Raw genomic sequence first — 23,762 nt, 5'->3', positions numbered from 1 at the left:
TACCTACAGGAAATAGCTAGACAGTGGCCCTACAACCCTGGCTCCTGACTTCCTTTTTCAGAGAAAGAATTGTGTTCCAGGAGGATATAAATATAAAGAATAGGAAATGTCTCAATCATTTTATTTATATATGGGAAATATAGTGCAGTGCTTGGCACATCACAGGTACTTAATGAGTTATTGTCGATTGATTCCAACAACCCACTTTTCAATTCCTTGTGGTCTAGTTTCTGATTCTACCACTCAGTCAATGGAAACTGTTATCTCCAAGGTTACAAATGATCTGCAAATTGCAAAAATCTATGGCCTTTTCTCAGATTTATTATATTTGTCCCCTTTTCAGCTTTCAAAACTGTTTTCTACTCCCTTATCCTGGATAATATGTATGCCCTTCTCTTGGTATCTTTTGAGGCTCCTTTGTTGGATCATCATATATCTCTATCCTACTCAACATAGTTATCCCCCAAGGATCTGTATTGTGTTATTTTACCCTTTAATTTTCTCATTTGTTGCTCTCATTAGTTTCTATATATATGTTCACTTATCAATTACTTTTCTCAAGTCACAAAACCAACATTGAACTCTGTCCTGAAATCTAATCCCATATCACCACCTATTTGCTAGACATTTATAAGTCAACATTTTCAATGCAGAACTCATTGTATCCCTCCTACCCTAAAAGCCTTCTCTAAAATCCTTCACTATTGTTTCAGTTAACCAGATTTACAATCTTTGAGTGAATATTGACTCCCTTCTACCATACACTCCCTTTCATATCTAGTCAGAGAAAATAATGTCAGAGTAGCATGAAGAGGTCCAGTGAACTTCCACCATAACTCTTCCAAACATATATAGAAGATTCACCAGACCAAGTCCTAAATCAGGAAATCAAGGAAAGGATAATAACAAGTCATTTCTATGGCTCAGTTTGGCATAAAGAGATGGAGAGCTCTATGAACACTGAAGACACAATGTAACCCAGAACTACCATGGATCGTTCCAGTGTAGGGAAAAGGTGTGCACCAGTACAGGAAGAGGTCCCAGATTCAGTAATAGGGGCAAAATTATGGCTCTGTTGCTCAGGACTGAATTCCATGACAAGGATCAAGTACTCATACATGGATTTAGGCCTAGTTGTACTGTTCCAGATTGAGGAATAAGTATGAACTCCATACTGTGTACCAAGCAACAGCTATATGGTTCAGACCCCAGGAGCTGAACAAAGTATCAGTTCTAGCTTTGAGTTTAGCCTGAAAGCTTTAGTGAAATAACAGGGGCAGGAGTCATAATTGAAACAGAAGCGTGTAGACGTGGCACTTTGAACAAAGCATAGTTTTCCAGTTTGCTGATAGGGGCTGACTCCATCAGCAGTCTACTGAAACTCCAAATGAGGCAAGCTCACAGATGTATTGTTCAGAGTCAAATCCATTTCAGGGACTTGCAGAACTCAGACCAAAAGGGAAGAAATAAGATATTGCCCTGGATCAGTCCCTATTGCGAGCACTGAAAGCTTTCAGGTACCCAGTCTGAGATTCTAAAATAGCATAATACCCACTACTACAAGAAAAAAAAAAAACCAGCACCACTAGCCAAGTCATTCCTTCTAAACATAAAATTTGGAACCAGGAAATAGGTTGCAAAACTGAACCAAAAAAATCTTATTCTAAAAAGTTATGATGATGACATGGACTATTAAGAAACAAATCCAGAAGACAGTGACACCAAATGAACTACAAGCAAAGTCTCAAATAAAAACATAGTTTGGATAAAAGTTCAACTAGACTTCCTGAAAGAGATGAGGTTTTTTGTTTGTTTCTTTGTTTTGTTTTGTTTTGTTTTCCTGTGGGGCAATGAGGGTTAAGGGACTTGCCCAGGGTCACACAGCTAATAAGTGTCAAGTGTCTGATGCTGGATTTGAACTCCGGTCCTCCTGAATCCAGGGCTGTTGCTTTATCCACTATGCCACCTAGCTGCCCCAAAAGATGAGTTTTTTAAAAAAGTTAAATATTCTCTATATATTTATATTCTATAAATAAAATGCAGACAACAGTGGAAAAATAGAAAATATATAGTAACTATAGAAAAAAATGGAAAGGGAATTAATGGTTTGGAACAAGAGATACAAAACCTTACCTAAACAACAAACTCCCTGAAAATTAAAATGGACAAAGTAAAACCTAATGCTTCTATGAGACAAGAAATATTCAAACAAAATCAAGACTCAATTTTTTTTTAAATGAATGTATCTTATAATAAAAGAAAGTAAACTGGGAAATATGTAAGGGAGAAAGAATTTAAGAATGAAATACCTAAAATTCATGACAAAAAAAGAGCATAGATATTCAGTTTCAAAAAATCATAAAAGAAAAGTTTCCCGATCTCTTAGAAGAAATTCAATTCAATAAACATTTCTTAAATGCCTACAGTGTGCCAGACACTTTGCCAAGCACTGGCAAACTGGAAATAGAATCTACCATCATGTTCTGAAAGAAACACCAAAATAAAAAGAGGTCTATTCAAGCCAAAATCCAGAGTTTCCAGGTCAAAGAAAACTTACAGTAAGCAGCCATAAAGATAGAATTCAAGTACAAAGGAACCACAGTCAGGGTCATGCATTATTTCACATTATTCAACAATAAGGAATGGTGAGATTGGGATATAATGTTTCAGAAGGGAAAGCATATATGCTTACAACCAAGAATAATTTACCTAGAAAATAAATAAAAAACCAAAATAAATTGAGTATAATCCTGTGTGTGGATTAAGGAAGGGAGGCACCTTTAATGAAATTGATGCCTTTCAAGCTTTCCTAATAAGAAGAACAGATTTGCATAGAAACTTTGAAGTAGAGCATTGGAGTAGAGAGAAACAAGGTAAACAAGAGCCAACCAATAAAGCTGTGCATACCCTTTGACCCAGCAATACCACTTTTGGGTCTTTTCCCCAAAGAAATCATGGAAAGGGGAAAGGGACCCACATGTACAAAAATATTTATAGCTGCTCTTTACGTGGTGGCAAGGAATTGGAAGTTGAGGGGGTGCCCATCAATTGGGGAATGGCTGGACAAGTTGTGGTATATGAATACAATGGAATACTATTGTGCTGTAAGAAATGATGAGCAGGAGGAGTTCAGAGAAACCTGGAGGGTCTTGCATGAGCTGATGATGAGTGAGATGAGCTGAACCAGAAGAACATTGTGCACAGTATCATCAACATTGAGTGTTGATCTACTGTGATGGACTATATTCTTCTCACCAATGCAATAGCACAGAAGAGTTCCAGGGAACTCGTGGTTGAAGAGGATCTCCAAATTCAAGAAAAAAAGAAAAAGAAAAAAAAAGAACTGTGGAGTATAGATGCTGAATGAACCATACTATTTCTTGTGTTTTTGATGCTGTTGTCTTTTTCTATTTTGAGGTTTTTCATCATTGCTCTGATTTTTTCTCTTATAACATGACTAATGCAGAAATAGGATTAATGTTATTATGTATATATATATTTATATATATATATATATGTATAACCTATATCAGATTACCTGCTGTCTAGGGGAGGGGGGAGGGAAGGGAGGGAGAAAAATCTGAAATTGTAAAGCTTGTATAAAAAAAATGTTGAGAACTATCTTTACATGTAATGGAAAAAAATAAAATACTTTATTAATTTAAAAAAAAACAAGAGCCAACAACCAACTCTAAGAGATTAAAGAAGGATAAACTACTTACATTTACTATTGGAGATGAAACATGTCCCCTCTGAACCCTATCACCATCCATACAAAGTCTAATTCAACAGAGGGACTGCAATTTGTTCAATTATGCCTTAGTGATCTTAAAAAGAAGAATGGAAAGTGAAAGGAAGAGGGATATAAAAAGGGATATGTGTGGGATAAAAGGGATATGAGGGGGAATGGATGGGGGAAATTATTTCATATAAGTTGGGTGTGTAAGTAGAAATCTATACAAGCAAGAAGGAAAAGGTGGGGGAGCTGTTGACATGAATTTTGATTTCATATAAATTGGTCAATCAAGAGAAGAATATATATATATATATATATATAAACTTGCATACAAAACTACATTTCACTAAATAGGGAAACCACATGGAAAAAGGAGAAGGAAGAAAGAATTAGAGGGAGGGTAGATTGACCAAGGGATTAGTCCTAAGCTAAATCAATTAATAGTATGAAGAAAAAATATTTATAGTAGATCTTTTTTATGGTGTCAAAGAATTGGAAACTGGGGGGGGTGCCCAGAAATTGGGCAATGGCTGAAGAAGTTTTGGTATTTAAATATGATAAAATTCTATTGTACTGTAAGAAATGATATATGGGATGGTTTCAGAGATCTGTGAAGACATATGAAATGGCGCACAGTGAATCGAAGAGAAATAGAGCAGTTTGTACAATGGCAATAGCATAGCAAATAATTTTGAAAGACTTAGGAACTCTGATCATCGTAATTACTAACTATAATTCAAGAGGACTCATTTTGAAACATATTCCATACCTCCTCATAAGGAGATTGATTTAGAGTATAAATTGAAACACATTTAAAAAATGGTTGTCCACACTGGTTTGTAATAGGGATTTTGTTTTTCTCTTTCTCAGTGAGGAGGTAAGAGAAAGAAAAGATAGGTTTTTGATGATTGAATTAAAAAAAAACCAAACAGAAAGGTCCGGAAGTACTGGGTACAATGCATAGAACTGGATGGAAGTAGAAGGCGATTTTATTTTGGAGATGATGGCCACTTACAAGAGGATTTGGCCCAAACCTGACCACTTCAATGTCTACATATATATGGAGTTTTGGAGCACAAAAAAGCCATGGTAAAAATATAAAATATCTAATCATCACTTCCATAAGCTACTTTGTCTTCTAATTAGCTTTACTTTTCAACCTCTCATAAGACTATAAGAGTTAAAAGTTACTAATTCCTGTTTTAAGGGCCCCCCAAATGTGCATGTGAGTATTATGCACCTTCTTTCTATGTGTATTAAATAAATAACCGTCCCATACCTTTAAAAAAGGAGTTAAATGGTATTTTAAAAATTCCCACCAACTTAAATGAAACTCCATTAATCATGTTTGTCCCTGATTGTGCGGGAAGAAAAAGCCTCTTGTTCTCAGTGACAGTTTGTAATTAAACATGTTGTTGTTGTTCTAGGACTTACAGCATGCTGTCAACAGAGGAAATGGAATCAACAGTAAACATCGGGCCCCAGGAAACACAGCATAGGCTTTGAATAACCAGATTCCCCATGGTGAAAAGAGCAAAGAGCACAGAAAGCAAACAAGAAGATAAGAAACAAGGCAGTGTGGTCTAGTAGAGAGGCACTGTTATACAATAGAGAGACCACTGGGTTTGTATATGAAAGGGTCCATATTGAGTTCCACGTCTGCCTTGATAATACCTGTGTAACCCATCAGTGGAGAAATCCCAAGTCACTTCCTCTCCATGAGACCAAGTTTCCTCATGTGTTCCATGAGAATGTTGGGCCACGTCTCATATCACCTCTGTGATCTCTTCTGAGTCTAGACCTATTACCCTGTAATCGCAGAACCTCTGACTAGCTCCTTAAGGCCTCTCTCAGCTCTGGCGTTCTATATTCTAGGTGTTCTCAATACCAATTCCAACTTTTGATTAAAGATCCCCATGATGCTTGGTGATTGGAAAATGGTTAAACTAGCTGGTGATGGAATACTATTGTGCTATAAGAAGTGGCAAGCAGGATGATTTCAGAAAGGACTGAAAAGACTTGTATGAAGTAATATATAGTGAAGTGAGTAGAGCCAAGAGAACATTGTGCACAGATACAGCAATATTGTTTGATGAAGAATTGTGAATGACTTAACTATTTTCAACAATAAAATGATGCAAGAGAATCCCCAAGGACTATGGATGAAACATACTATCCACCTCCAAAGAAAGAACTGATATTGATGGAACACAAAGTGAAGCCTGATATTTTACACTTTCATTTTTTTCAAGTGTTTACAAAATGACTAATATGGTAATGTTTTACATAATCATACATGTATAACCCAAATTTGATTGCTTACCACCTCAGGGAGGAGGGAGGGGAAGGAGGGCAGGAGGGATAAAAATTGTAACTCAAAACTATAAATAAAAATGTTATTTTTTAAAAAAATGTTAAACATGCTAAAGTTACTTTAAGCTCTAATATCCTGTGTTCTAATTTCTTTATTTTTAACATTGCCTGGTTCTTTCTCGCATTTGACATTCTATGATCTTTTTGTGTCCATGATTCTCTGTATGTATTCACCGATTGTTTGTAGGTTTCCTTTTTTCTCCTGCCTGGCCCACTGAGAGTCATAGTTTCCTTGTTCTTCCTGTCTGGGAAGGTAACTGTATTTCTCAATCCTTTTAAGCTCGCACCCCGGAAGTAGAGTGCCTAACAGACAGAGGTGGAGTGCACGGCCGTTCGTCATGGTCTCCTCCCCAAAGGGTAGTCCTTCAAAAACTGGCATACTTTTTACCACACCATTAAGGGCAATACTAGGCTGAAAAGAAACCTCATCCTTCCCCTTCCTAGAGTGTCATCATGGAGGTTAGTGAACTGTGGTGATTTTCCCCCATCATGTTTTGTCCCCATGCTATAAGGGCTGGTCAGCAACTCTGCACACCTCCAGTTAATAGGAATAATAACAGATTCCTATAGTAAATATTTAAGGCTTGAAAGGGGGCATGGGAAGGGGATCTGAGACAAAGAAGGGGAGACTTAACTGCTGTAAGGAAGATCAAGCATTGAATAATATTCCACAGAGGAAAAGGAAAAGCACAACTATACAATTGAACCTAAAGGGAGAAGATACTTGCCCTTCCAATAATATAAAAGAGCCACAGAAGGTATCAGGTGAGAAATCATCCATTAAAAGGCAAAAGAAGAAGAAAAGAGCAGTTGAAGTTGGTGGTGCCTTGCTTGGGGGTACTGAGGCAGCTGTTTCCTTACCTAAAAAACAATGCCACAGTGATCTGTTTTCTTCCTGGGATTTGAATATAAAATATAGCAGAAAACCTCCTAAAACTTTCCAAAATGGATGCCAACTACCCAATTTTTGGCAATTCACATGGTCGCAAATGACACCACTGGAAAGATCCCGAAAGGTATTGCCAATGATTATGAAGCCTGAGACAAAAATAAAACAAAATCCAAAGACCATAAGTGAACAGGTTATGTTTTCTTCTATTTCATCCATTGATGGAATAATAAAAGCTTATTTGAGATGGAATAGCTGGCTAAGAAGGTGGTGTGTGAGAATAGGATTTGCATTTCTAGATCATAGTTTACAATGCCACATTTTGACAGACTCCACCTCGAACAAAAGCCAGTAAGAATTTTTTTACCAAGTATCTTACAAATATAATCAAAGGGGCTTCAAATTAAAAACTTAATCAGTTACATCTTGATGATTTTAATCTCTGAGACTCAGTTTTCTCATATGTAAAATAGAAATAATAACACTTCAAGTGCAATGCTGTTTTCCCTACAGAATGCTGCCTAATTTTCTTTGTAGATATAATGATATTTTTTATGTCGCTTTTAGTTTATCCACTAGAATGTCGAATGTTAGGTTTCTTAGATCTAAACACTGCTTTAGGCTTATACTGCTTGGCCCCTCAGAACAAATCTATGAGCAATGGGGAAAACTTATAGAGAGGCAGTGATGGGCTTGATGAAAGGAAACAATGTTCTAATGATTAGAACTATGCCAACAAGGAATGGGCTACCTCAGGAGTTAACAGGTTTCCCATTAATCAATGCATTAAATTTTAAAATTTATTTTCTTTGTAGTTATTTTGTAAATATTTCCTATTTGTTCTTCAATATGTCCTTGTTGCCTCCCTCACATCCTCACTCTGGGATGGAAGTTTCTTGTGAATTGTTGTTCCAGTCATGTCCAACACTTTGTGACCCCATTTAAGGTTTTCTTGGCAAAGATGCTGGAGTGGTTTGCCATTTCCTTCTCCAGCTCGTTTTTGCAGATGATGAAACAGAAAGAAACTCCAAAAGTTCCTTCTTTCTGGAGTTAGCTTTTTTCCTGTGCAATAAGCATCCTGATCATAAAATCACCACAAGCATAAGACCTTCTCTTCCTTCTCTTATGTGCAGCCCAGGGGAAGATCTCTATGTCAAGGGTGACTCCGTCCTTCTTGGTCATTTGCACTAGTCTGTTCAGTTGGTAACTTAATTTTCTTTGTTGGGCTTTGTTAAAAGATTAAAAGTGCCCAAGACTCAGGGCTGGCCATAAAGTTAATCTATCTTTTGTTCTGATATCATGATTCACTACTCAGAGTTAGTTCAAAATATACCTAAACTTTTTGAACTTCTCAGAATTTAGGAATTTATCTTTGTCTTAAAATCACTCAGCAGCCTCTTAAAAGCAATCTTTGATCTAGGAAGAATTCAAGAAGCTTGGACTTGAAAGATCACCTAGTCCCAAGAAGTGGAGTCCACTTACAATAACATCATAGTAGTAATAATGGTGATACATGGATAGGTTATAACTTGAACCAGTGAAAGGAGTGGCCACAATGGTAAGATCATGGGTCATTCGAAGTATTGAAATATTTCATATTTCTTTATTATTTTAACACTTAAAATATGTCACACACACACCCCTATTTCAAATAAGAATCCTGTTAGGCTGGGAAGATCATTACTATTCCTATTTTACAGATGGGGAAACTGAGTCTCATAGAAGTATAGTTACTCGAACAAAGCTCCAAAGATAATTAATGGCAGAACCAGGACTCAATCACATGTCTAGCATTCTTTCCACTATGCAATGGTGCCTCTCCCTGACAAATGGTTGCCCAACATCTACTTGAAGAAACTTCCGTGATGATAAATGTAAATACCTTTGAATGCAACCTGTTCCAATATTGGAGAGCTCAAATTATTGAGAGGCTCTTTTTTATATTGAACCCAGGCTTACTAGATTTAAAACTTCGAGATCTCCTACTTCAAGCCCCTCCATTTAACGAATGAGGAAACTGAAACTCACAGAGGGAGATGGACTTCTTGTAATATAGGACATTTAAGTAGAAGAATTGCAAATCAATGATGTGTTGATAAATGTTTAAGAACCAGCTCTCGTGGGGTGGGGTGGGGGGGACAATATGGACTCCACCACACTTTTACATTTAACCTGAATTATCAACATTTTCTCCATCACTTAAGTCTAGACAAACTATTATATATACATATATATGTATATGTATGTTTTATATATATTATATATATACTGTTTATATATATGCAGACATCCCCTCCATATCACAACTTTCACAGTTTTGATATATCGGGGGGCAAAGGGGAATTTTTTACGAGTTTTGTAGGAGCCACAGAAAACACATGATGGCTAGCAGATGACACAGAGCCTATGACCAAATATGTAACCCAAATTTTATAACAAGGTACTATTAACACCCCTTAAAAGAAAAATTAAAAAAATAAATACTCCTCTGCTTTGAAGGGAGGGCGAAAAATTTTACATGGATTTTCTGGATCGTGAGGGTACCACCCTAACCCTAGCAACATACAAGGGATAACTGTGTATCTCAAGCCCTGATTTGTAGCATTTGACAATTTCCAAAGTATAAATGCTCACGTTAAAGATTTAACTATCAGATGTCATAAAGGAAATGAGCTGATTCCAGAACACCCCTGGCTTTAATTCAAAATCGTCTCCCAATTTTACGTCCCAGAAAGGGGCTGAATTATTCCTAACTCATCTTCCAGTCTGATATTTGGCACACAACACTTAAATCTACCTCCCTATAACTTTGACCCACTGGTCCTACTTCTACCCTATAGGATAAGGCAAAAGTAGAGTCTTTCTTGTATGTGACAATTCATTGTATGCCTCCTTAAGGCATACAAGACTGTTTTGACCTTTTTAAAATAATCCCAGCACTTAGTAGAGTGGCTGGAATAAAATAAGCAACTAATAAAAGCTTGTTGACTAGACACAAGGCTACATGCTACCATGTTAACTAATCTTTGCATGGAAGTCTGTAAACCCCTCATCACCTTGATTTCTTTCTTCTGAATACATATAGCTTTCTGGAGTCCTCCCTCAGTAATGATACCCATTATTGATTACATTATTCCATATTGTGATCATATTAATGGTTTTGTATTAGGAGCTGAGATTCAAACCCAGGTTTGTCTAGGGCTAAGTATAATATCAATGCCTCCTTTGTTCTGAACACTAATCTTGTAAATTCAAAGAATACACTTTCTAGGTAAAGAAATAGGTTGTGTAGAACTCCAAAAGACTCATGATAGAAAACACTCTCCACTTCCAGAGAAAGAGCTATGGAGTCGATGCAAATTAAAGCATGCTATTTTCACTTTTGGGTTTTATTTGTTTGGTTGGTTTTATTTTTCTTTTGGGTTTTCCCTTTTGTTCTGATTATTCTTTCACAACATGACTAATATGGAAATATGATGGTACATACGTAACGTATATCAGATTGCTTGCTGTCTTGGGAGGGTGGAGAGAAGGAACAACAATTTAGTACTCAAAATCTTACAAAAATGAATTTGAAAACTATCTTTACATGTAATTGGGAAAAAATCCTACTAAGTGAAAATTAAATAAAAAAATTAAAAAATAAAAACTAAAAGAAAGAAATTGGTGATATAGATTTAGAAATGTGGAGATAAATTGAGAGTAAAGAACTTGAGAAATGCACCAATGATAATTATTTGATAGAAACAGAAGCTCATTTGAATTAATGTGTGTGTGTGTGTGTGTGTGTGTGTGTGTGTGTGCAGGCAATGATGGTTAAGTGACTTGCCCAGGGTCACACAGCTAGTAAGTGTCAAGTGTATGAGACTGGATTTGAACTCAGGTCCTCCTGAATCCAGGACCAGTGCTTTATCCACTGTGCCACCTAGCTGTTCCCCTGAATTAATTTTTTAATAAATGTCTAAACTCTTAATTTTACATATGGGAAAACTGGGTCTATGGAAGTGATGATTTTTCCCAAGGTCATCCAAATGGTCAGAGCAGGAATTCAAATTCAAACTCCTGAAACAGCATCCTGGATGTTCCTTTGTTTGCCCTGCAAGTAAAAAAGGGGGGGGGGTAAGAAGTAGAAGTTGAATAGAAGAGGTTTTAATCCTGATGCTAGGAAAAAACAAACAACTTCTTAATAATTAGAGCTCTCCAACCATAGAATGGGGTATCTTGATATACTGTGAATCTTCCTTTCTCCCTTGCCCCCTTCTATCACTGCAGATCTTCAGGCAGTGGCTGAATTCTTGGCTTTCAGTATAGGTTGAGCTAGATGAATTCCAAGGACCCTTCCAGCTTGCGCACTTTACAAGCACCCAGACTGCTAGAGCTGGAAAGACCTCTCAAACAGGATATTAGCACTGGAAGGGAATCTTAGAGAACATCTAATCCTGCCAACTCATTTTACAAATCAGGAAACCAAGCTTCAGATTCCTCTTGTTTAGAGCTCTAGCTTTCTCCCATATGATTTGTCTATTATCTACTTGAAATAGAGATGACTAACAGTGATTTTTTTCTTTATGAAACAAAATTATTGGGAATTATTATAGGCTTATTTGTAACTTAATTTGGAAAAAAAGATTAGTTGGGAGTGAGGAATATGAACAAATGCTCCTATTATTATTATTATTATTATTATTATTATTTTGCTCCTGTTATTTTTGATGGAAATGGAGGTTCAATTCATTTTAATAAGCATTTATTAAGCACTAGTGTGTCAGGCACTGCCATTAGGTACATAGGATTATGACAAAAAGAAAAAAATAATAGACTTTTCCCAAAAGAAGTTTATAGTCTAGAGCTGGGAAACAACATATGCACAGATAATTATGGAGTATATAAAAAAGTAATTCAACACCATTTCTTGTTGCAGTTTTTCAATCATATTTGACTCTTCATGACTCCATTTGTTTTGTTTTGTTTTGTTTTGGGGGGGGTGTGAAGATACTAGAATGGTTTGTTATAATCTTCTCCAGCTCATTTTACAGATAAGAAACCTGAGGCAAACAAGGTTAAGTGATCTTCCCAGGATCACAGAGCTAATAAATGAGGCCAGATTTGAACTCAGGGTGATGAATCTTCCTGACTCCATGCCCAACACTCTATCTGCTGAGCCAGCCAGCGCCCAATGTCATTTTGGGGAAAGCAGTAAAAACTAGGGGAATCAGGAAAGGCTTCATGTAGGACTGGCATTTGAGCTAAACCTTGAAGAGAGCTAGGGGTTCCTTGATGTGAAATGAGGAGGGAGAGCATTTGGGCTTAAGAAATAGATTATGGGGGGCAGCTAGGTGGTACAGTGGATAAAGCACCGGCCCTGGATTCAGCAGTACCTGAGTTCAAATCTGGCCTCAGACACTTGATACTTACTAGCTGTGTGATCCTTGGCAAGTCACTTAACCCCCATTGCCTCTCAGAAAAATAGATTATGCAAGGGCAGAGATAAGAGCTATCATTTTGTGTATGGGGAATATCAAATAGTAGACTGGGTCGAGAAAGTATAGTGAATGGGATAGAATCATATGTAATCAAGGTTGGCTAGATATTGTAGGAATCTAAATGCAAATCAACGGAGTGTGTCTTTCATCCCAGAGGCACCAGGGGCCTACTGATGCATCTTGAGCAAAGGAAAGTGGCACAATCAGATCTGCACTTCAAATAATATCAATTTTGCAATTGTAAGAATAGATTAGAAAAGAGAGAGACCTGGGGGGAGAGAGACCAGTTAAGAGTCTGCTGCAGCAATCCAGATGAGGAGTAATGACAGTCTGAAAAAGTGTAATATCTGGTTAAATAGAGGGAAAAGGAGATAGATTTGTAAGATTTCGTTGATGTAGAATAAAAATACTTAGCAACTGATTGGATATTGTAGAGGAAGATGAGAGTGAAGAGTTGAGGAAACTCTAAAATTGTGACCTGGGCAACTATGCCCTTGGCAGAACTAAGGAAGTTAGGAGAACTAGAGGTAAAATTTGCCTGGAGATAAGGGATATATATATATGTGTGTGTGTGTGTGTGTGTGTGTGCATGTGTACATATGTGTTTATATATATATATATGCATATATGCAATATGTTTATATATAATATATTTTATATACACCTACACATATATACACATATACATGCAAGCATACATAAATACAAATATATATAAATATATATATGTTTTTTTCAAAACACCATTATAATCTGTGGAGCATGCTTCATGCTTCTGAGGAGAATAGCTTTCACAGATAATTGATCATTTTATCTTCACAACTGTCCTATCAAACAGATACTGCTGTCCTTATTATATTGGTCAGGAAACTTAGGACCAGAGGACAAGTGTCTTGCTTGACATGACACATCTTGTCAGTGTTAGGGAAAGGAATTTCGAACCCAGCTCTCTTGACATCCAGTGTAATGTTCTTTCCATTCTATGACTACCCTGGAAAAACCTCTCTTTGGTAGCTCTTATGACTAAATTTCTCCTCACTTTCCTTTCCATCCTGGCATAAAAGTACCCCTAGGCTCTCAAAGGCATGCCAAGAGACCACAAGCTATAGAATTACCTACCAATGCGAAAAGGGTTTGAGCAGAATCCAAATGATATATTGTATATACTACCCAAATACCAGCCTAGATCAAGTCAGAGAAGCTTCATCATCAGGGATAAGGCCACCAAGGGCTGAATCTCTCAAGCAACTCATGAACAATACTTTGAAAATGCAAAATGACAGTCAGTCCATTGTGGCCACTTTCTATGTTAATAATAATGGGATTTGGGGAAAGGAAAGAGAAGGTACCAAGAATGACACTATTTTAGACTGTCTACAGATTTAATACTAACAAAATTTTATATTTAACACTTTAAATTTTTACACAAAAATAGGTTCCAAGAAGCTAATAATTTGCACAAGAGAAGTAACATGGTATGGAGCTATAAAGAATGGAAGAAGGAAATTGAGCTAAGAATAATATGAAATTTCTTGTTGTTGTTTGTCCCTTGTTTTTGAAGAGGACCATGATATCAGGGTGAGGTCATGACTTGCACTGAATTGGATTTAAAAAAGCGAGGGCTGTGCAAAGGTCACCAACATCACTCTTTCATCCAGAGCTATCTGGGTCCAGTGGCAAGAGATGTATCAGGACAACTGGAGATGACCATGGATGTTTAAGGCAATTGGAGTTAAGTGATTAGTCCAGGGTCACACAGCTAGTAATTGTCTGAGGTCAAATTTGAATTCAGGTCTTCCAACTTCAGGGCCACTGCTCTATCTACTGCAACAGCTATCTACCCTTTTCTAAGATCTTGAAGAAGGAGGGACCACTCCCCAGCTCTAAGTGGGGAGAGGAGGGAAACTATTGCTGTTATGTGGATGGAGCCAAGAATGAGAGGAAAGGGGGAACTGAAAGAACTGGCTGAAAAGGGGGGTAAGGGCACACAGCAGTCTGTGATAGCACACAGTGTGGTTGGGGGTGAGAAGGAAGAATTCTTTGGAAATCTTCTGGCATTCTCCCCATTGAGCTATTTGCACTCTAGCAAGCATCCACATCTCCCTCGCACAACAACCTTAGGCTTGGCTCCTGGGAAGCCAGGCTCAGATAAGTGAATTTCACTTCTCATTTCCCCAGAACCATACCTCCATGCCATTTTCTAGTAGCTACTTGTTTGCATTCTCCCTTCATTCCAGCTCCCCTTTATGCATTGTGTTCCCCAATAAGAATATAAGTTTCTTGAGAGCACAATATGTCTTGCTTGTTTGTATTAGCATCTCTAGAGCTTAGTACTATATCTAAAATATAGTATACACTCAAGTATCACTCTATCTAAAGGGGGCAATTAGGTGGTACAGTAGATAGAGCTCCAAGACTGAAAACAGGAAGATGTCTTCCTGAGTTCAAATCTAGCCTCAGACACTTTCTAGCTGTGTGACTCTGGGCAAGTCACTTAAACCTCAACTAACCACTTTGCTTCAGTTTCCTTATCTATAAAGTGATCTGGAGAAGAAAATGTTAAATTTTATTATCTTTTCCAAGAAAACCTCAAATGGATCACAAAGAGTCAGACACAACTCAACAACTACAAATCTAACTTGGGATGGTGCTATTAGCACATTCTAAACTTCTCACTTTGGTGCAAACCCCTGATTGTGCTATCTTAATTAAGGGTTTCATGTGGTGTAATGGAATGAACCAAAGGATATAGAATTGTGTAATAACTCTACAACTATTTGTTTGGGTTGGGGCCTTCTCACTAAAATGCAGGTATGTGATTAGGTGATCTCTAAAATCCTGGCTTTAAATACTACAATTGAAGACTACTCTATAAGTGGTAAAGCCTAGATTAGGGTTTTTATATATCAATCAGCTATAGTGAATCAATTAATTTCAAATGGATCAGAATGTCTCTTAATACATATTACCAATCTTCCCCATTTCTAATGAATTTTTGTTATTTTCTTTATTTAAAAATATTATTCTTTCCTTTTCAAATTTTAGTTCCAAATTCTCTCCCTCCCTCCAGCCCTTTCCTCACCCACTGAGAAGGCAAGCAAAATGATATCAATTATGCATGTGAAATCATGCAAAACATATTTCCATATTTTCAAAATAAGGCAAGAAAATTATACTTCAATTTGCACTGAGTTCATACCATTTTTTCATCATAAGCAGTTTGGAATTGCCTTGGACCATTACATTGATCAGTAGCTAAGTCTTTCACAGATGATTATCATTACAATATTGCTGTTACTGTTCACCATGATTTGCCAGTTCTTCACACATCATTTTGCCTCAGTTCATATAGCTGTTGCCTTCTTTGTTTTTTTCTGAAACTATCCCTCTCACCATTTCTTATATAGAACAATAATACTCCACCACAATCATATGCCACAGCTTTTTTAGCCATTTCCTAATTTATTAGCTTCTTCTCAATTTACAGTTCTTTGCCACCACAAAAAGAGCTGCTATAAATATTTTTGTATGTATAGATCCTTTATATATATATATATATATATATATATCCTTTTTGTACATATAGATCCTTTTTATCTCTTTGAGATTCAGTCCTGGTAATGGCATTGCTGGGGTAAAGCATATGCAGAGTTTTATAGCCCTTTGGGCATAGCTTCAAATTGTTCTCCAGAATGGTTAGACAAGTTCACAACTCCACCAACCATTTATTAGTGTCAGTTTCTCCTTATCCTATCCAACACTTTTCATTTTGATAGGTGTGAAGTGGTACCTGATAGTTGTTTTAATTTGTATTTCTCTAACCAATAGTGATTTAGATCATCTTTTCATATAAGTATAGATAGCTTTGATTTTTTTCTGCTTTCTCCATTTATCAATTAAACAATGGTTTTTATTTTTACAAATTTGAATCAGTTCCCTATATATTTGGGAAATAAGGCTTTTATCAGAGAAACTTGCTGTAAAAATGTTTATTACTGAATTGTCTATGATACATTTTAGCAACATGTATTTCCCTGATTATCTCTTTTAATTAAGTCTATTTTTCTTTTACTTTGCCTGAGATCATGATTACTACTCCTGCCCTTTTTTAAACTTCAACTGAAGCATAATAGATTAAGCTTCAGACCTTTACTTTAGCTCTGTGTGTCTTTCTGTTTCAAGTTGTTGTGAAAACCATATTGTTGTAAACAACAGTGTTGGATTCTGATTACTAATCTAGTCTGTTATCCTCTTCCATTTTATGGGTGAGTTCATCCCATTCTTACTCACAATTATGATTAGTAACTGTGTAATTTCATTCATCTTCTTTTCTTCTGGTTACCCTTCTCTATTTTTTTCTTGTCTCTCATCAAAAATCTGTTTCGCTTCTGACCACTGCTTATCTTAATCTGACTTCCCTTTTATCAATTTCTTCCCCATATCTCTTATCTTCTTTCCTTCCTATTTTCCTATTGGGCAAGATCAACTTCTATACCTGAGTGTGTGTATGTATACAGACATGTATGTGTATGTATGCATGCAAGCATGTAGTCTTCCCTCTTTGGACCAATTACAATGAGAGTGAGGTTTAAGCATTGCCTCCCACCCTCCCTCCCATTTTCCCTTCCACTATAAAAGTTCTTCCTTGCATGCCTCTTTTATATGAGGACATTTTTGGACCTCTCTCTTACCCATTCTCCCAGTGCAACCTCTTTTCTCACCCTTTCATTTTATATTTTTGGAGATTATCCCAACATAATTGACTCATACACATGACCCATGTCTATGTAGACTTCTGACTGCCCTAATAATGAGAAAGTTATTAGGAGTTACATATATCATCTTCTCATATAGGACTGTAACCTGTTTAACTTTATTGAGTACCTTATGGTTACTCTTTCATGTTTATTTTTTTATGGTTCTCTTGAGTCCTGTGTTTGAATGTCAAATTTTCTATTCAGCTCCAGTCTTTTCATCAGGAATGCTTGGAAGTCCTCTATTTCATTAAATATCCATACCCCCTCTCCCCTGAAGGATTATACTTATTTTTGCAAAGTAGATTATTCTAGGTTGTGATCCTACCTCCTTTGCCTTACAAAATATTATATTCTAAGCTCCTTTAACATGGGAGCTGCTAAATCTTGTGTGATCCTAATTAGGACTCCATGATATTTCCATTGTTTCTTTCTGACTATTTTCAATATTTTATCCTTAATCTAAGAGTTCTGGAATTTGGCCATAATATTTCTGGGAGTTTTCATTTCAGGATCTTTTTCAAGAAGTGATCTGTGGGTTCTTTTAATTCTATTTTATCATCTGGATCTAAGATATAGGGGCAGTTTTCCTTGATAATTTCTTGAAATGTGATGTGTAAGCTCTCTTTTCTGATCATACCTTTTATATAATTCAATGATTCCTAAATGATCTCTCCTCAATTTATTTTCCAGGTTAGTTGTTTTTTTCTGATGAAATATTTCAAATTATCTTCCATTTTTTCATTCTTTTGACTTTGGTTTGTAGTTTCCTGATGTCTCATGGATTAACTAGCTTCCAGTCACCCAATTCTAATTTTTAAGGAATTATTTTCTTCAGTGACTTTTTGTACCTCTTTAACCATTAGGCTAATTCTGTTTTTAAAGGTGTTATTTTCTTCAATATTTTGGTACCTATTTTTAACTAAGCTGTTAATTTTCTTTTGATAATTTTCTTATATTACTATCATTTCTTTTCTCAGTTTTTCCTCCATAACTCTTATTTCTTGCTTTTTTTCTTCCAGGATGCATATGGAGGTTGGATACAATTACCATTTTTCTTTGAGGCTTTGGCTGTAGGTGTTATCACATTATTGTCTTCTTCTCAGTTTATATTTTAATCTTCCCCAGCCACCAAAGTAGCTTTTTTACAGTTAAGTTATTGTTGTTGTTGTTGATTGTTGTTTTTCAGAGTCATATTAAAATTGTTTGGAGGCGAAATATAGGCAAGTCTGGCTGTATTGTAGCCTATCCACACTCTTGGTTTTGTCCCTCCCTAGATTAGATTTCATGACTCCTATCCTGTGACCCTTTTTTCGACTCCTTTTCATATTTTACCTTACACAAAGTTTGCTCTTATTTTATAAGGAGGGAGAGAAGAATCAAGCATTTATTAAATGCCTATCATGTGCCAGTCACGGTGCAAAGTACTTTACAGATATTATTTCATTTGATCCTCACAACAACCCTAAGAGGTAGATGCTATAATTATCCCCATTTTATAGTTGAGGAAACCAAGGCAGATAGAACCTAAGTTACTTGCCCATGGTGACACAGCTAGTAAATGTCTGAGGCAGGTTTGAATTCAAGTCTTCCTGATTGCAGGGCCCAACATGTTTTCTACTGCATTTGCTAGATGCCTAAATAATAATTGTTAGCATTTATATATCACTTTAAGAACATGACATATGCCTTATCATTTGATCCTCACAATATCCATGGGTATTCTCATCATCCTCATTATTGTAGATGAGGAAACTAGTTATATTCCATGGTCAATGCTTATTAAAATGAAAATGTTTACAAGCTTTCCTCTGCCCTCTGAAATCATGACTAATTCCTATTATTTTCCTTCCATCATCACCAGACCCAATTCTTCTCATTCCTAAAGACACTACCCTCCTCTTCCTCTCCTTCCTTAGCTTCAAAGAGCCCTCAGCACCTTAGGCATCACAAAATGGCAGTGTCTTTGGCCCAATTGCTAACTGAATTATGTACTAAATTTACTACTTTTCCATAAGGTCTAACCTGACTTGTCCTTTGTATTCAGAAGCTAATATCAATGTATCCATGGGTAGGAGCAGCTAGGTGGTGCAGTGGATAGAGCACTGGCCCTGGAGTCAAGAGTACCTGACCTTAAATCTCACCTCACATGCTTACTAGCTGTGTGACCCTGGGCAAGTTACTTGAGTCCAATTGCCTTGAACATCTGGGGCCATCTCCAGTTGTTCTGATATCTCTATCTCCATCTCTATTTATATCTCTATGTATATATATATGCATATATATGTGTGTTCACTTATTCAATAATTCATTCATTTACTTATCATTTGATCCTTACAATAACCAATCATCAGATCAAATTCTCTCTGTCTCACTGTTTCTCTATCTTGCCACTGGATCCAGATTCAGCCTCCGAAGGAGTGAGGTTAGTGACCTTGCAGAGCCCTCCCTCATTTAAAAAAAAGTCCAATTCAGTACAAGTCATGACATCACCCCAATGTCATGGTCCTCTTCAGGAATGAAGAACCAACAACAACAATCTATGGGTATTAACAAGCAGGTGCACCTTTCCCTTTTAGTACAGTGCCTGACACATAGTAAGAAATGAATAAGTAAATGTTGAGTGACTGTTCTCCTCAGTCTCCCTGTTAAGGTAATTGTCCCTCTTGTAGCATGCACTGTGTTAGCTATCTCTTAGTTTTTGTAGTCTTAATCATCCATACTGTAGTGTGTATTAGTTTGTTTATATTAATTTCCTACAGGAAGTTAGCCACATTGAGGGAATGGGAGTTTTGATGAGGGTAGAGAAGAAGAAATTTGATGGGGATCTTATAAGAACCATGGATGTAAAAAAATTTTTGTCCAAGAACAGGCTAATTTTGATGCATGGAGCACTGTGAGGGAGAGTGCTATAGAAAGAAGTTAGGAGATATGTGAGGAATATTGACAAACCAGAAGAGAGCTTGAAATATATGGGTAACTGGCCAAATAGGGGAGGTAGGACACCAGGCACTGAAAGACAGACTGAGAGAGGGACATGGGAGGGCAGCAAAAATATATTTCATTTACTTTAAAATTGTTTACATGCCTATGGCCTATGCCTAAACTTAGTAACATTAGAGGAAACTTTGGATGTTAGGCAAAGAAGGGACTTTTAACGTAGAAGGTTAGAATTGGAAGGAAGCTTAGAATTTAGAACATAAAACCTTAGAGCTGGAAGGGACATTAGAATATAGAATACACAAGGGCCAAAATTGGAAGGAAGGTGGGAAATCATAACCTCGAATCTTCTCATTGTTTGGATGTGAAGGGGCATATCTGGATCTGAAAGTCAGGTCAGTCTTCTGACTCCTTGAGTTTTCTGCAAAATCAAAGGCAAACACACTTTCATGGAGAAATATACCCTCCTCCCAATGGCCATGTGAATTTCATTTTGATGTCTTCAAAGATGGAGTCATGTTGCCCACCCAACACTACCAAGAAAACAGAACAAAATAAACAAACGAAAAACACCCAAGGTTGTAAGAAGGGATGAGCAAGAAAGATTTTATTCTGTATAATCGATATGGACCTGAGCAGACCTCAGAAAAACAATGGCCTTTCCTGACTCTGGGGTTAGTCTGGTCCCTGCCCTCTATTTAATGAATGAAACCAACAGAATAAACCATCTGCAGCCCTGCCAGGGCCAGTGTAGACACTGACTTCATTACTCTGAATGAGTTGCTTAAGTGACAGAGTAAGAATGCATATTACTGTGAATTAATGCTTAGTCTTGAATAAGTAAGCAACGCAATTTAAAAATAGACCCAACTCTAAAGAAAAAAAGAAACTATTGTTCTTATAAAAAAAGTTACAAATCAATACAATACAATAAAAATATTCTCTTAATAAAAGAAGATAGGCTATTGTCATGTCTCAAAGACCTACGTTACATGGTATAAAGGTGAAAATGGAATTTGGCTTCCAGATGAAAAGCTATACAAAGTAAAAACACAATTCACAGTCACAGCCATGCACTTATCCAGATGTATGGGGAAAAATTTAAGAGTAGAAAAAATACCAGGACTTCTATTTCATTTCCCGACTCTGGAGATACCCAGTTGAGGAGAGAAAAATGTTTCTCCCAAATGTCCATTTCTTCTCCCAACATACCAAAGAATCCTTGGTTTTCCAACAATTACAACCATCGGGTCCATTCCTATGATATCTTCCCTGATTCCCTACAGCTGAAAGCAATCTTCCCTTCCTTCAATTTCCCTAGAAATCTTTGATTGGATTTCAGACCTTTGGACCTATTACTCTTAACCTTTTTATATAGACTTGTACATGTTGTTTTTCTCTTTTCTGCCCTCCTTTCCCTTCCTAGCAGCCCCCCCCCACTCCCAGCATGCTGGACACTCCTTGAGGGCAGGATTTTTGTTGAATCTATGTCATAGAAGACATATGTTATATCTATGTGGGCATTGTGTTTGGCTGGGTCAGCTGTTTCTTCATCTGTAGCTAGGACCAAGGTCCCTCACCATCTTAATGCAATCAGAATAAGTTCATTTTTATTCATCTTACAGGAAGGCATAGGGTGGAGGGAGAACAAATAAAACAGGTTTACATTCATGTTGCATGACTAGATTTCAGGTAGTTGATCACCAATATTAGGTGTTGGCTACAGAGAACACCAGAGTCACAGAGACATCAGGTACAGACACATTGATACAAGAGGCAGCGTATTTTCTAGTCACATTTAGCAATCAGTCACATAGAGTCCCAGATTCCAGGTGCTGCAGGTGGCTTTGACATACATCAAAAGAACACGATTTCCTTTCATTTGGATTGGCACGTGAATCTCAGGGAGCCAGGGAGGGAGGGGGCCCTTGTGAAGAGTCTGAAACCTCACAGTCCTGCCTCAGAGAATGTAAACGACAAAGTTTCAAGTTTGGTTCCCAGATTATGAAGATGATTCTTCCCCAGGAGTCACCAGAAAGTATTCGTTTGGCGGGCACTGATGGGGTTTTGTTTTCCCAAAGCATGGTTTAGCCAGGGTTGGAATTGCTGGGGATGAATTGAATTGTGAACTGGGATAGGCTATCTGTAATTGGGTTTTAAAAGAAGGCTAGCTAGGTCTGGAAGAGACCTTATAATCTAGAAAACCTGGAGTAAAGCTGGAAGGGGAACTAGAACATAGGACATTGGCGCTAGAAGGGGTATTAGAACATAGAATATCAGAGCTTGAAGGGACCTTAGAACCTAGTACGTCAGCACAAGAAGAAACCTTAAAACAGAAACTAGAATGTTATAGCTAGAAAGGACATTAGAATGTAGAACCTAAAATCTGAGTGTTAGAAGGGACCTTATGTAATTTAATTTAGTCTAATGTAAACCCCTCACAAACATGGAAATTAAGGCCCAGAGAGGGAGAGTGACCATGCCCAGGGTCACATAGTTTATGGAACAGCTGGGACCAGAACCCCATCCTCCTGTTACTTATGCCAGTGTTCTTTTTACTTCCAGACACTGACTTTATATAGTGATTTGTATTTTTTGGAAAAGTTTTCCCATCTGTCACGAAGTCTGACCCTCGCAACAGCCCTGTGAGGTAGCAGGGCTGGGATTATGATTCCCATTTGACAGATGAGGTAATGAAGGCCTGGAAAAGTTATCATAGGATATGGAGTTGGAATGGAACCATGTAGTCCAACCCCCTTATTTGACAGTGGAGAAAACTGAGGCCAAGAGAGAGGTTGGTTGACTTGCCCAAGGTCAGACAGGTAGCAAAGGTAAGGACCTCACTCAAGGTCTCACACAGAGTCAGTGGTAGACGTGTCAGTGGTAGACGTGGGACTAGACTGTATGTCTCCTGAGTCCTAGTTCAGTGCTCTTTTTGATTGAGTTGGGGGAGAAGGGGACACAAAGAGATACCATCACATGCACAGAAGGGAACTGAGACTCGGACATGATCCATGCCAGGCCATGGTAGCCTAGCAGCTGCAGCCACGTGTGCAGGCCTGGCTCAGGATGTTGTTGTTTCGTCCATCCTGGAGCTTTCCATGAGCTGGGGGTGCCACACGGTTCTCACCAATGGAGAGCTGACCACTTGTATCCTGTTGCCTTCTCAACCTGGAACCAATCACAGTGTAGAACAGAACATGGAATTAGTTTTCAAGAATATGGAGGGTGTTAAAATTGAGGAGTAGGACTGAGTAGTGCAGGAAGTAGTTATAGTTCATAGGACTTAAGAGAACTTTAGAAGTCAGTCTAACTTCCTTATTTTACAAATATGTAAACTGAAGACCAGGGAAAGGGGTGGGATTTTTTTTCCCAGTGTGTCACAAGTAGTAAGCAATAGAAATGGGATTTAAACCCAAGTCTTCCGATTCTAAGTGTAAGGGTCTTTTCTAAGCTTTGTTCTCCATTTTATAACAAGGGACAGACAATTCTTTACAGCCTAAGAGAAGTAGTTGGATAAGAGATCAATAAACTGTGACTCTGGACAGATCTCTTCCCCCCCTCTGGGTTTCAGATGATCTGTTTGA

At 37.3% G+C, this 23,762-nt stretch overlaps 2 protein-coding genes across 2 annotated transcripts in view; one reads left to right on the top strand and one right to left on the bottom strand.

The window, feature by feature from the left end:
• Positions 1 to 5,235, top strand: part of EVC2 (EvC ciliary complex subunit 2) — a 261,845-nt gene extending 256,610 nt beyond the window's left edge. The window contains exon 26 of the mRNA XM_043972227.1: positions 5,164 to 5,235. Within this exon, the coding sequence (XP_043828162.1) occupies positions 5,164 to 5,235 (72 nt within the window). The remainder of the gene's footprint in view (positions 1 to 5,163) is intronic.
• A 15,576-nt stretch (positions 5,236 to 20,811) lies between these two features.
• STK32B (serine/threonine kinase 32B) overlaps positions 20,812 to 23,762 on the bottom strand; it is a 373,335-nt gene continuing 370,384 nt past the window's right edge. Inside the window, exon 12 of the mRNA XM_043971280.1 lies at positions 20,812 to 23,346. Within this exon, the coding sequence (XP_043827215.1) occupies positions 23,208 to 23,346 (139 nt within the window). The 3' untranslated portion in view covers positions 20,812 to 23,207. The remainder of the gene's footprint in view (positions 23,347 to 23,762) is intronic.

This window comes from Dromiciops gliroides, chromosome 6, assembly GCF_019393635.1.
Source record: "Dromiciops gliroides isolate mDroGli1 chromosome 6, mDroGli1.pri, whole genome shotgun sequence".
Lineage (NCBI taxonomy): Eukaryota > Metazoa > Chordata > Mammalia > Microbiotheria > Microbiotheriidae > Dromiciops > Dromiciops gliroides.
Note: the sequence above shows the minus strand (reverse complement) of the source record. Positions and strands in the feature narration are given on the sequence as shown.